The sequence below is a fragment of the Amblyomma americanum genome, chromosome 10 (assembly GCF_052857255.1).
Source record: "Amblyomma americanum isolate KBUSLIRL-KWMA chromosome 10, ASM5285725v1, whole genome shotgun sequence".
NCBI classification, from domain to species: Eukaryota; Metazoa; Arthropoda; class Arachnida; order Ixodida; family Ixodidae; genus Amblyomma; species Amblyomma americanum.
Genome location: NC_135506.1, coordinates 48585221 through 48598779, shown reverse-complemented (window position 1 = coordinate 48598779; position 13559 = coordinate 48585221). Strand labels below are relative to the sequence as shown.

At 46.6% G+C, this 13559-nt stretch overlaps 1 protein-coding gene across 1 annotated transcript in view; it reads left to right on the top strand.

Moving 5' to 3' along the window:
* The window catches only part of LOC144107451 (voltage-dependent calcium channel subunit alpha-2/delta-3-like), a 143066-nt gene that overhangs the window by 64310 nt on the left and 65197 nt on the right, over positions 1 to 13559 (top strand). The window contains exons 2-4 of the mRNA XM_077640450.1: positions 8356 to 8437; positions 10498 to 10608; positions 13297 to 13356. Coding sequence (XP_077496576.1) covers positions 8356 to 8437; positions 10498 to 10608; positions 13297 to 13356 — 253 coding nt within the window. The remainder of the gene's footprint in view (positions 1 to 8355; positions 8438 to 10497; positions 10609 to 13296; positions 13357 to 13559) is intronic.

The window sequence follows — 13559 nt, the reverse complement described above, 5'->3', positions numbered from 1 at the left end:
CGAAAATCGACCGCCGCAGCCGGGATCGAACCCGCGTCTTTCAGGTCAGCGACCGAGCGGCGTAACCACTGACTGGGCTACCGCGGTGGCTCCTGATGGTTTCGCTACTGAACTTGCGAATGTGGATTGGACAGTAAAAAATTGTAGAGAGAGGAAGTAAAAAAGATAAAAGATAACGCATATAGATACACAGATGATGGTGTCATTTGCAGGAAATATATTCCAGATGACTGAGGAGTTGCGAGCAGAGAAGTCCAGCAGGGTTTTTATCATCTCAGAAAGCTTTTTGCCAAACACGCATGAAAAATGACGACCGAAGGTTTTCCCCGGTAAGTTTGGAAAGCAACGTGAGGCATTTAGCAAGCCTTTCAGTGTATTTGACACCGGAATAGTTGTCATGCGATAAAAATTATAACTGTACTGCGAACAGTACTTGAGGAAACGCGATTACGGGGACACGTCTGCAAAAGACGACACGACGGTCTGGCATTGAGAGCAACTAGTCAGGCCACAATGGTTGCCCATCTTCTGTATTCTTCATGTGTTAGGTGCAACGCACAATGTGCGCAAGGTGCAACAACATCAAAGTATGCGACAAATACAAAAAAAAAACACATGGACGCCTAATTACCTTTTGTGTTTGCATTTCGATAGCATTAGAAGCGGTTGATGCCTTTTCCGGAAATGACATCACTTCCACTTGGTGACGTCACTTCATTCCAACCAATGGGAACCATGCGGTCTGGTAACGTCGCTTCCATCCAGTCAATGGGCGAATTTCATGACCGACGACACATTTCTTCTCTATGAAGATTTTATTGCTATCGTATTTATAAGCTGGGCTAACATACATTCTGCAATTGAGGAGGTGAAATAAGGAAAGAAAATGCAAAATGTGCTATAGGGAAAACGGGAAATGATAGCCCTAACTTCATGTGCAGTGGGGAACATAATCAGTTACAGCGTGCATCAATATAAAGCATATCTTGGCACTCTCTTCGACTTCAAAAAGAGCTTGGTTATGCTTCAAAGCGACTCCGGCTCGAAATAAAGCGCGCTCGTTCGAAGCCTACTCGATTCGATTCCAAAGAGCACTCGACTCGACTTCAGTGCGGACTCTACTCGACGCGATCTCTAGGCGTGCTCGAGTCGGCTTCAGCGGACTCTCCACATCAGAGATGGCAGGATTGACTCTTGCGCCACCTCGGAATCTAATTTTCCCCAGGAAATGCAGCCGGCATCTGTGTTAACTGCACCGTACGCGCGTCTGCCTTGGGAAATTCGCTTTGAGCCCATGAGGGATAGCTGCCGTGTGTGACCCGGCCGGCCGATGTACGGGTGCCGGAGGTTGACTTAGCCACGCGGTGGTGGGCTCTTTTCCAGGCAGATTAGAGGTGGGATTGGAAGGCGGGACCAAGCGAACAAATAATAAACGAGGCATAATTCTCCAATTTTATGCCCAGAGGCACTGCTCAAAGTACGCAAAAGAAAACAAACCAGGCAGGCGGTTGGGCGCTCCGAGGCACTGGCATGGCAGCTCGGCACGCCAGTGCCGCTCGTGCTGAGCGGAAGCCGTACGGGTCTTTTCCGCCCGCCTTTTTACGAGTCCTCGGCAAGTTACCCTGCACCGTTCTGGTAATGAGCCGGCGGCACGGATGTGAGCGACCAATCGGAGTGGACGGCTGACGGTTTTCACAATCTCTGCGTGCGGATTGCAGTGCATGTGACCTGATGAGCAATACAGTGCTCCCTGCAGCGGAGACCGTGCTTGCATTTTACACGACACTGTTACTGAACTGATGTCATACATGTTGCGTCAGCAGTTGTTTTCTCAGAGACAAGTTGTATGTAAAACATGGCGTATTAATCAGCTGAGAACCGGTTGCTAGTCTTGAGTTTGTAGTCAGTTTGTTCGCAGAAGTTTATCGGCAATTAGTTCTTCATTTGTTCTATAAAAGCTAGAGTTTAATAGATTTTTCTCGATTTATGTTTAAAAAGTATTAAGCCATTGTGCGCTACCTTGGTTCTTTTACGCCACACTGCCAGTTTGATGTTTGCCCGAGAAAGATGTGTCGAAAAGTACCTACGCTGCTGGAATGCTATGCTTAGAAGGGTTCTGATTTAACATTAACTAAGGGGCTAAGTACGCCTATTTCGCTTACCTTCATACTGTAGCGATAAAGCTTGGGAAGCGCGCTACAGTAATTATGTCAGTCTGCAATTTGTGCTGCAATGCAGCTGTCGTGAAGAGGATAACTTCAATCATGCCACCTGAAAAAAATGGCTATCCAGAGCCTACCCATCACATGTGGAGGGTTTAGAGTACCTATTGGTGATTTTCGTACCTATTGGTGATTTTCACGACTCAGAGAGGGCGCCTTAATTGATCCGACGTGGCATTGCTACGAAGTACTTCTTCTGGGGACAGGTTAGGTAGAAGCGCGCTTGTTTTAAAATTTAACAATAAACTCTCGCTTGCTCGTTGATAATGACAGCGCCGTTGTGAGCCAGACAGTTTCGTTCCTCAACTGTGTAATGAAATAAACGAGAGGTATATGAAAGAAATCGCCGCCTGGGGTGTTAAACCACCCGGTGTGAAAGCGGACTGCTAGACGAACAACGGACTTTGTACAGAATTTCAGATCCCTATGACACCGGCTATGAAGACGCTTTTCCAGTGGACAAATGGTAAAACTGAAAGCGCATTTTTTTTTGCTAAGCATTTCAGGCAAGAAAGACTCACCTACTGTCTAGCTGTTTTGCGCAGAAAACAAGCTAGAAATGTTTGCCAGTCAGTTTTGGCTGATACTTCTGCAATCGTTTGACTTTTTTGCTAATTAATTTTATTAACTACTTGAATTAAAATGTTTAATCCTGTTTACAAGTGGAAAGCGAGACCAATGAGGTCGTCTTTTATCCGCTCTACGTGGATAAACAGACGCCATATCATCACACACAGATGCCGTAATAAGGTCTGCCATTACAGACAGTCATGCACAAATGGCTTCGCGCTTAAAACGCTACTGTTAATTATGTGTGCTCAGCAATGTTTGTTAACAGATAGCGCACCATATTTGCATAGGCACTTCTTATTCGAGGAAATAATCCATTGTAGGCTCGGTGCTTGATGTCAGCTTTGTTACCATAATCCTGCTCTCTAAACCGAATACGCATATACGGGAGTAAAAAATGGAGTAATCGGTGCCTTAACGCACGCCATTTTGTGTAAAAGGATGTGCGCTAGACGACAGATTACTCTCTTTTTACTCCTTTCTGTTTAGAGTGTTCATGTGTTCGACTAGAGGGTGGAAAGTTGGGGTGCCTATTATCACAGTGCATTGCTGGCTTCAGAACACTCACACAATGGCACTCAGCGGCTCGTCTGTGTTCGTTTAGTGGAAACCTCCATGTAACTGCCCTCCAAAGATATGTTTTTACAACCAAACTGTTACAATGATCTCTGAATTTCCCGACGATCCACTTAAGCAACTGACCAGATGATTGGCTCCGCGCGCGTTGGTCCTTTTTCACTAGTTCACGGCGCCGCCGCGGTGTGGCGTCGATTTGGTGAAAATGGCCAATAGCAGAGATTTTTAAAGATTTGGGCTACAGGAGGCAGTTTTATTCTGTATGATGAGATAAGCCCGTTATACTTAGTGGCACGAGCAGGGACACTTTGTTTTTCCGTTCTTTTTATCGTCGCACAATAATTTTTGTATGATGAGGTAACAGACCAGGGGTCTGTAGTCATGGCGTCGAATTCGATAATTTACGGTGCTCTGTAAGTGAGCTGTCAGGCCACGGGTGACGCGAAAATATAGAGCCTTTCAAGCCCCTTACCATTCACCCTGCTGTTTTTTGTAATCCAGGGTTAGGAGCTGATTTGTTAAGACGTTTCAACCAAGAAAATAGCGGGTGCGCGAACTTTGCTTCGTGATGAAGCAACTGTGGTGAAGTTTGGGCCATTCTTCCTCACGGCCTTGTTTTTGTCTACTTCTTCTCGTTATGTTCTTCACCAGTTTCATACAGTATGTATAGAAGGCTGCGTTGGGCATATCTAAAAGTTAACACAGAGACTAGATAAAAAAAATTCGAAAACTAGACGGAAACTTGTCCCCCGCCAGCTACACTTTATTTTCTTGAACGCTGAAATGTAAAAAAAGGCTGCAACAGAATCTTATCTAGGTGCATAATGAGGCAGCAGGAAGTTTGTCTCCTGCAGCAGGAATTGTACCAGCTTCTCTGCGACAGCTCGCTTTATAATTAAGTTTTCCCGTCATTAAGTTTCGCTTTTCATAATGCATCTAGGTACTTACGCAGATGACTTGCCTTACGTTATGCTGACGACTAAGTGGTCATGTGGTCTGTACAGTCTTAAGTGCGTCACTTAAGACACTGTACTCTGTTCATTGGTTTATTAAATGTCGGTCATGAGCTGTCTACTAGAGTGGGGTAACGCTGAGCGATTAAGAAAACAACTTCGTCTGTTCTACGAGTGCTTTGTACTCATCTTAGAATTGGTCGCTCATGACTGTGGGTGATACTGAGAAACTTAGTTGACGCGCTTCGCAGCCAACGATCTCTGGATATTTAATTTGGCTGTGCAAAAGCTATGTAGCGAAATGCACGCTGGAAATGTTTTTCCTTTGTCGGGCGGCCACATGAGATCAAATGACTTGTGATGGAATTTTTTTCAATGCTGTATTTCGAAACAGCGCCTCTTAAGCACACAGCGTGTATTGTTACCATTCTTTATGGTTGTTTGTGTGGGAGATTAATCTACGCTAGAAATTCGTCGGCACGGTACCACTGCTGAAGCTTCCAGTGAGATGTATTAATATCACCCGGCTTCATGGTACCTTCATGAGAGTGCAAGTCTTACTGGATTAAAATAAGGGATTGGCTTAGAGGTCATGAGGTTTCGCGAATTTTTGCGCGGAGCTCTATTGGACTTTAAAACTAGAACTTGACTGCCTCGAACTGCGCACTATTACACGGCACAACGTACAAGGGCAATTCCAGTAAGCATACATTAGGTGGGGACAGACGAGAAATTGAAGTTGTCCTGTGTTAACCGACTGCCTTGTCCTTATGCAAAAAGAAGTTATTTCCACAGAAATCGCATCTTATACAAGATAAAAATGTTCAAGGAATACAATACAGGTATTGGTACCACCAGTCGTTCTCGCAGACGCTTGCAGTGACGTCAAGAGACTCTTTTCGCGCGAATCTCTGAGGCTAGGCTATGCCACCATTTACTTCCTCGCGGTGATCACAGAAAATTTTTTGGCCTTGAAGGCTGCTGGAGGCGACTTCATCCAAATTTTTTCTTTCTAAAAATTGAATATGTGGTGTTTTCTCTGTGTGTTCACCATTGTCCAACCTCAATAGACGCATTTAGTGCTGACAAAGTTTCATTTCAATTTTTTCCGGCTACTCAATTCAACATGTGACGTCTGCACCGAAAGGCACTCTGTGATCACTGTTTAGGAGTGAACGGCTATGTAGCGTAGCCTCTGAGATTCGTAACAAAAGAACACTCGACGCACTAAGTTTTTCGGTAAAATAGGATAACGATGGCGACGCCTCTGTAGCCTTACTTGGCCTTCGTTAGGTTGTAAAAGCTCCTTTTTCAGTCAACGCACCGTCCGTGGTGTTCGAATGCCGTAGCCTATCAATACTTAACAAATTAACATCACAGATATGCGTCCAGTGGCGGGAAAAATCTTCTGGTCTTGATTTCAATTTTCAGTGTAACAAATACATATTTTGCGATCGAACAAACATTAACGCTGCCAGAAAAAAAGACATAGAATATATTTTTGCTAAGATCAAACTTGGATGGAGCTCTCCTCAGTCTTTTCATTAGTTGTTTTAAATGGTAAGACCCTTTGACGGGAAGTACTACCGTCCCTGTTCACGAGCAGTTTGTAGGAGCATCCTCTCTTTCCCATTCTTGACGCAAGCTAGTGCCAAAAACCGGTACACGTTCGCTCCGGTCTTGCGGGGTAGTTATGCAACCCCCGACGACAGCCCCGACCATGGGCTGTCGCCGGAAATGACGACGCCTCGTAGGCCCACGGCAATGCCACTTCCAGCTTCCGGTTTCGCAAGGGCACACACCACGCCGTACACGTACACTGCCGGTGCGCGGGGACTCACGGGAACGCAATGGCTAAATGGTGCGCCAGGCGCGGAAATAACTTCTCGCCGCCTTGAGCGACAGCTATAGTCGCCGCGGACAGGTCAGCGAAGAAAATGATAACATTAGCTGCAGCAGCGCCATCTTTTGCATCGCGCAGTAGTTATCTAAGTCGCTTCCCCCTGTGCATGAAATAGACGAGCCTCCACCACGCCTTGTGTTTCATATTAACGAGCTTCGTGAGATAACGTGGCGTCACTTCGAATGCGTCAAGCCTAATTGTTAGGTCTGTATCAGCGGTCGTCACTGCGAACGTGCAACGCTGAGGACTTGCCAAAAGGGCTTCGGTTTGTTTTTAAAAACGGCCTCGCGACTGTACAGTTCGCCCCCGTCAAAAATTTCACGTTACTTCGTGTTCACGATTTTAGTAATCACTTTCGTGTGGAGCCGAGTTTGAAATTGCGAACTAAAGCAGAAATACTTTATTCTTGCAGCCGAGCTTTCGAAAAATCAATTGCTTTCTTTAGAAAGCTAAAAAAAATCTCGCAGAGCGGTTGCGACTGTGTGCCCTGAATATTTGAGCGTTAGCCAGGATGGAGAGCAAAGGCCGAAACTACACTCTAAACACAAATACACCTATATGGGAGTAAAAAGGGTGTAAAACTGTCACCTAGCGCACACCCATCTATAAAAGGGTGTATGCTAGAGGGCAGTTTTACTCCTTTTTTACTCCCCTTGTTTAGAGTGTATAGTACTAGGCTCCACCCCAGTGCTCGAGGGAATTTACTGCAATACGCGTCACCTTGGGCACCGATCCCCTTCCGCACAGTCTCGCCGGCTGATCATATGCGCAGTTCAGCAGCCGGCCGAAGCAGCGTCCTAGCTCGCTGTTAAGCTCACCGAGGGAGCCGCCTCCTGCGCCGCTCCACCGGACACGCCGGACCCCCTCTCTGTTTTCCCGATCCAATCCACCAATTACAGCGTGACACGCCGCACTCCCTCTCCACTACTTACTCCTCGACTGTTATTGGCGACCGCAATGTCCCTCTCACCGCTCAATACATCCCACTCTCTTTCCCTTTCCCTCTTCTGTAGCGAGAGCTACACTGGGCTACCAGTCGAGCATTTCGCGGTTGCCGGGAGGGCCAGTTGTGCGCATGCGCCGTTACCATGACAACCGGAAAGGAGCAGCAGGTGCGGCGTGTGCTTCACCGTCACCGCGGCCGCGCGCCCGTTCTACCGTCGGAACCGCGCGTGACGTCACGCGGAGGGCCAGTTGTGTGCATGCGCTGATACAATGGTAGCCAGAGAGACCCCACAGGTGCGCCGCGCGCTTTGTCGCCGCCTCGCCGCACGCCGCTCTGTCATCCGAACAGCGCGTCGCATGCGGAGCATTGCGTATAAAAGGCGGAGATGTAATGGGTGGCTGTATCACAACGTTTGACATGGATGCAGAGAAGGAGAGTCCAGCCGCTGCTAAACGGCGCTATAGACAAGAGAAGATTAACTCTTCCGATCCTGAGGTTGTCGCCTGACGCTTGGCTACTCAACAAAGAGAGAAAGAGCTTAAGAAGGCGAAGAGAGCAGCGGTAACGTCCGAACAGAGAGAGGGACGGCTTGCCAAACGGAGATGTCAGACTGTCGAGCGTAATAGACAGCGCATAGAAGCCGAGATGGAGCCCAGTGTCTCTCATTGCTAAACATACAGTGACCACAACAAGCTCAGCCAGGGAAACGTACCTCTCGCTACGTATGTCCTGGCACAGCCGAGCTAATCCACTGCCAATTTTTTTCGCTTAATCCTTCCCTAAATTCTGAAAGGGGATTTTTCTCTCTCCACTTTGCCGTCTGCAAACCGAGGCAGATGTGCTGCGGACCCCGACGACGCCGCGAGCCCTAAACTGAGCAACGAGCTAGCAACAGCTAGCGCTGTAAATGTAATATGACATACTTTCGTTCAGTTTGCATACACTTGCTTTGCTTTTTTTTCCTGTAAGGTGACATATGATCACTTAACAAAACACGTTGTGGGGCTAGTTGGTGAAGCATAGTTTCTCGAAGTTAGGTGAAGTTAGTTGGAGTTAGCGCCCGTCCTGTGTACTTCTTCCTGTGTCCTTGTTTTTTTTTTTTTGTAGCGCTATAAAGAACTTCGAGAAACTGTGACAAATGAGAAGTCTCATTCCCTTTATCTTCTCTCTTTCTTTTTCCTATAGTGTCCGGAACTGGGCGTGGCGCTTCGGGACAGAAATCTCCAACCAGAGTCTATTCGCGTCGAATTTCACCGAGGTTAAAGAGGTGAGTATATTCGCCTTCAGCTTGAGTTCGATAAAGAAGGACAACAGTAAAGAATAGGAAGGACTGATGTGTTGGTTTGGGCACAGTGTCCGGTTTTATTGCTCTGTGGGCTACTTGGAGAAATGTAAAGGTTGTAATTATTTGACATAATTGTTAAGAAGAACTGAGCACTCAACGGCGACTAAGCTGCAGAAGGGTACATTGCATGCTGCACGTCGTGTCATGAAACAGGTCCTATTTCTTGTTTTCACTATTGCATTTCCGTCACTGCAGTTGTGACTGTTCATTTGTTTTAATAAGCTGCATTTGCGAAGTTACCACCTCCAGAGCAGAAAAAAAGCAACTTACGCCGAGAAAGAGGCCAACGAAAAATCACGGCATGGTAAAGAGTTTGTAATGCGATCGACCCAGCGTCAGCGGGTTCGTGAACGCAAAGAAATGGAGATATACTCGAGTGGATTAGAGCGGATGCTGTAATATAGCATCGCAGCGTTGACCTAGTGGTTAGCGCCTCCGCACCTGTTTCTCACATCTAACTTTAGTAAAAGAACCCAGGGGGAAAAAGCAAAGAAAGAAATCGTAAAATGAAACATCCCTAGGCGCGAAAAGATATCGTCGTGCGAAATGAATTAGGCCGCTCGCTGAAGAGTGTCCCGAAACGTGCAGGAAGTAAGAGTAAGAAAAAAAAGTTCTTAACGTTCACCGCCGCAAGAAAGCTGAGTGCGAATGAAAGCCCAAAGGGAAAGAAAATAAAGGAAAAAAGATGAGTGGTGGTTTGTTGAATAACCTCGTAAATCGTTCTGGCGCCACGCCTTTCGACACTTATTTTGCTACTGACTGCCTCTATTGCCTTTCTTGAGTCTGCACATCGTCGGTGTGATGAACCCAGGAGATTAAATAATTCGCGGCACCTAGAAAGAAAAAAAATTATGGGAAGAAGCGTTCCTTACACGTTTTTTTTTTTCAGCACATTTCATTGGAGGCAAAAGCGAAATCTGCGGCTGGGCTAAGGGCACAGAGATTCGTTTTCTTTTCACCCTCGCCTTTTTTCTTACGTTGGCTGCGCTTATTTTTTTTTATTGGCTACCGAAAGAATTTCACAAAATCGGTTTACTTTCTGACTGCGTAACAGCTGGACGCTCCCCTCCAGCTTTAGTGTACGTAGTGTTATGCGCATGTGTTTTATCCCCTCTTCATGAACATATCACGCGTGCAACCTGTATATATTTAATATCGTGTAAATAGTATTTGTGTGCATTACCCCCCCCCCCCCCCCCCTATCCTCTCTTCCTGTCCTCTAACCTCTTTCATTTCATTTCTCCATTCTGCCTGCTATCCTTTATTTCCCCTGCCCCAGCTCAGGTGCTTCAGTATCGATGGCAGATGCCGGGGCTAGCAACTCTCTTTTCCCCCCTTTTATTATTATATTAATAAAAACACTTACTACTTTCTGACTGCTTGTTCTCGTGTTGTATTTTTATCTGAATGTTTTGGTCTCTATACAGACACTTGTGTTGCAGCGACTGAAAAAAATATGAGAGGCGTACAAGAGACTAAAAAAATTAACGTCTGAATTAAGATTTAACGTAGAACTGACTATATTTGATTTTCATATGTACTTCTATTCACCGCACTTATTTTGCGACAAGTACAGATTTGATTCCCTGCTTCTTTGGTTTCTTCAAGACGGTTTGGAAGCTCATTTGTATCACACGGTGGTCACCAGTTCCAAAATTATGTTCTTTTTTATCTTAAACTTAGAACAATGGTTAACCTTGACCATGGGCGTCGTAATTCAGCGCCACTTGTTCTCGAATTGTTGACTGCAGTAAATTAAGAGCCGAGATGCCGTGTGCCCTGGTGTTCTAGAGGAGTAATGTGGTTTCTTTCTATGTCGTTTTGAAACGCTCACAGCTTTTCTTGTTCTTTTGGCTGCCCATGAGAAGCTTGTTTCAACGTGCGCCTAAAAGCTTTTTACTGCGAAAGCAATTCTAGTGTATACGTTTGTCGCCACCTCTTCCCGAAGCGAATTTTCTCCGCCCGTGCCAACTTACTCGCAGAATTTTGAGGAGTTTAAGGCGAAGCCCCATCACAAGGACATCGCCCACCTGACAGAGAAAATGCTTAGGGACCTGGGGAATTTGGTCACCTCCAAGACGGAGTCTCTTAAGGTAAGTGTGCGTCATTTAAATCTCTTCTGCCACCGTTCCCACATTGCTTGTTATAACGTCACGTATTATAGCCAGTCTATAGTGACTCTAAGGTGAATTGATTGATAGATGGAATTTATTTGAATGCTTTTTTTGTATAGTAAACTAAAGTGACTGTTTTTGTTAGTTTCTTTTTCTTTTAAAAACAGTTAATACTGGTCTTCTTTTCTGCCATTTTAAGTTATTTTCTTTCTACATTCCCAACCTATCCTATTTTGGTATCTGTGACAATTTTCGTAATTTTTAAAACTCTGATTTGATGCCAACAGTACTATAGTCGTGCTCGTCACTACTGCTGATGCGTAATTTTTGCTTTCACTGGAATCTCTCTTCCCCTAAAGCACCTGAGATGCATGAGGTCATAAACCCGCGTCTGTTTGATAATGAACTCCTCTGCTGACTTTAATGAACGTCAGCGCAATGAGCCACGTCGTGAGCTCTCCCAAGCATTTGCCTGGACCTACATAACCGCTTAACAGTACCTCTTGCGGGGCTAGTTGGTGCAACATTGTATAACAAAAGTAAAAACAGCGCTAATTTTTACACAACCCACACAGAAAGACCACACAGCGTCCGTTCTGTCTGATCTTTCTGTGTGGTTTGTGTAAAAAATAGCGCTGTTTTTACTTTTGTTACACTACATAACCGCCCTGGCATGTGGTCACGGCTTTCACGAACTACGATGTCAATGCACACATGCATTTGAACAAGGAGATTAAAATCGGGGGGAAAAAAGATTAAAGGATTACATCCGCCGACTCGAACCAGCCGCTAAATGACACGCGTTTTGTCTTCAAACCGAAGACCCCGGGACCAGGCGGCGTCCTGCATTGTCACCGCTTCACCGCGGTTGTTTTCGCGAGAGGACGAGGCGCAAACATTCTTCCGGCTCACTTGTCCCGAGAGCGCCCCGCCACGGGCCACGCGAACACGAGCGCCCTGCTCGCCAGTGCGCATGAGTGCACCCTGATCATGTCCTGGGGAACAGGACTGCACTGGCCGGGTGCAGCGGACAGACGGGGAGGGGAGTGAGGGGGGTGGAAGGGAAGGGAGGTGGTAAAGGGGTGTTGGAGGTAAAGGGAGCTGGAAGGTAAATAGAGGTACAAGGGTGGAAAGGAGGGGGAGGGCGGGGGTGAGAGAGGTTGGACGTTAAGAGGGTGGTTGGGGGTAGCTAGCGAGCCATCGTCCCCACCGACACGCATTCCCTGCCTACTCCTCTTCTCCGCCTAGCATATTATAGATCGCCGTGGAGCGCTCGATAGGAGCGGGAGGGGGGGGGGGGGGGTCGAAGCGGCGTTGGCTTCTGTGTGCGTCTGTGCGGAACCGCCAACGAGGCCGGTAATGAATCTAGGGTCGCTGTTTTCCCCCGTTTCCGCGCTGCGCGCGGTTTTGAACCTCCGAAGTGATGTTGGGCCTGCCGTCGAGTTCCGACCGAGTGGAGCTGAACAAAGCGGGGATTGCAGCGACAGAGCCCTTCGCGATATTCGACCCACCGTTCTTATATAAAGGGAAAAAACGGAAGGAAGGAGGGGGGGGGGACTATTTATGTTTTAGGAACACGAAGTAGCTTTTCTGCGGCTGTGTTAGAGTTTAAAAGGACCGATGTTGGCTCTGATCAGCCAATAAAGAGTCGAGTGAAAAGATGGGCTATACTGCGGACGGTGCAGAGATGGAGCTTCATCAACTCGAGAGGTCGCCCGAAGCGCGTCACCGGTGCGGGCTAGAATGAACGTGGACTGATATGCCTTGTTTTCTGCCATTCAATTTTGGGGATATGGTGTTGAATATTGCCGCGCAGCGCGTGAGTGTGCAGTATTGTAAAAAAAGTTACTCGGAAGAGCTTGCACCAGCTGGAGTTTGGTTGCATGAAACGGGACGCTAAAAGGGACAGTAGTCTATTTTTTTTCCTCTTTGTTTAGAACGCTGCTTTTACAACTAGGGCGTGAAGTCAGATATTCAACGGAATACTGAGAAAGCAAGACGCCGTTATTTGCGATATTAGGCGGTCGTAACGTTCGAAGAGAAGCCACTACTTTATTTAAAGGATCAGCGGTGAATGGAGAACCGGTGCTGTACTTCTGGACAAATATATGGTGGGGATTCATCCAATGAGCAGGTAGATAACTCACACGGATAACTACCTTCCTGTGCGACAAGCATCGAGCTTCCTTTCACTTTGAACGAATTTCTAACGATGTCCCCCGCAAGCATCGTCAGGTTCGCCAGATATACGGTGACATCGTCCGCATGACTTTTTTTCTTTATCTTCTTTTGCCTGAGGCTGTTTCGATCCCGTTCCGACGTTGTTCGTACACGTCCCTTTAGAGACTTTCCTGCTATCAAAAAGGCTGGCGCATTAAATATAGCAGTAGGGGACAGTAATCTTTGCTTGAGATCGGCAATAACTGGACAGGCAAATGAATGCGTTTACGACGGGAGTGGTTCTGAGCACTCAGTGTGCACTTCCTATCAGCTTGACCGCAATTCGGGTGCTGGTGCTATGCAGTATGATTCAGTAGCGATCAAACTAACGCCTAATTTTACCCGAGAGAAAATAGATGCGAAATCGTCAGCGTGGCCTTTTCTTCCGCAGTGACTGTGACTTCCCAGTCTTCCTCACTCTCGTTTGCGCGAAATCTTCTCATGCAGGTTTTGATACAAGAAGCTGAGAAAAATGCCAGAGAGCACAAGTACAGCACAGACATCGATGTAAGTACCGCTTGCTGTATCCAGACGCGGACTTCTGTTAGCTATACATACCAGCTAATTTATATCTTCGTGGCATGTAATGCGAATGCAAGTTAACTCATGGCCCTTTACCCTGTAGCCGCTGGGTTACAGGAATAATTCCCGGAAAACGTACCAAAATCGCCAAATTCTTTTTGGCGATTTTTACCGGAAGTGACTATTGT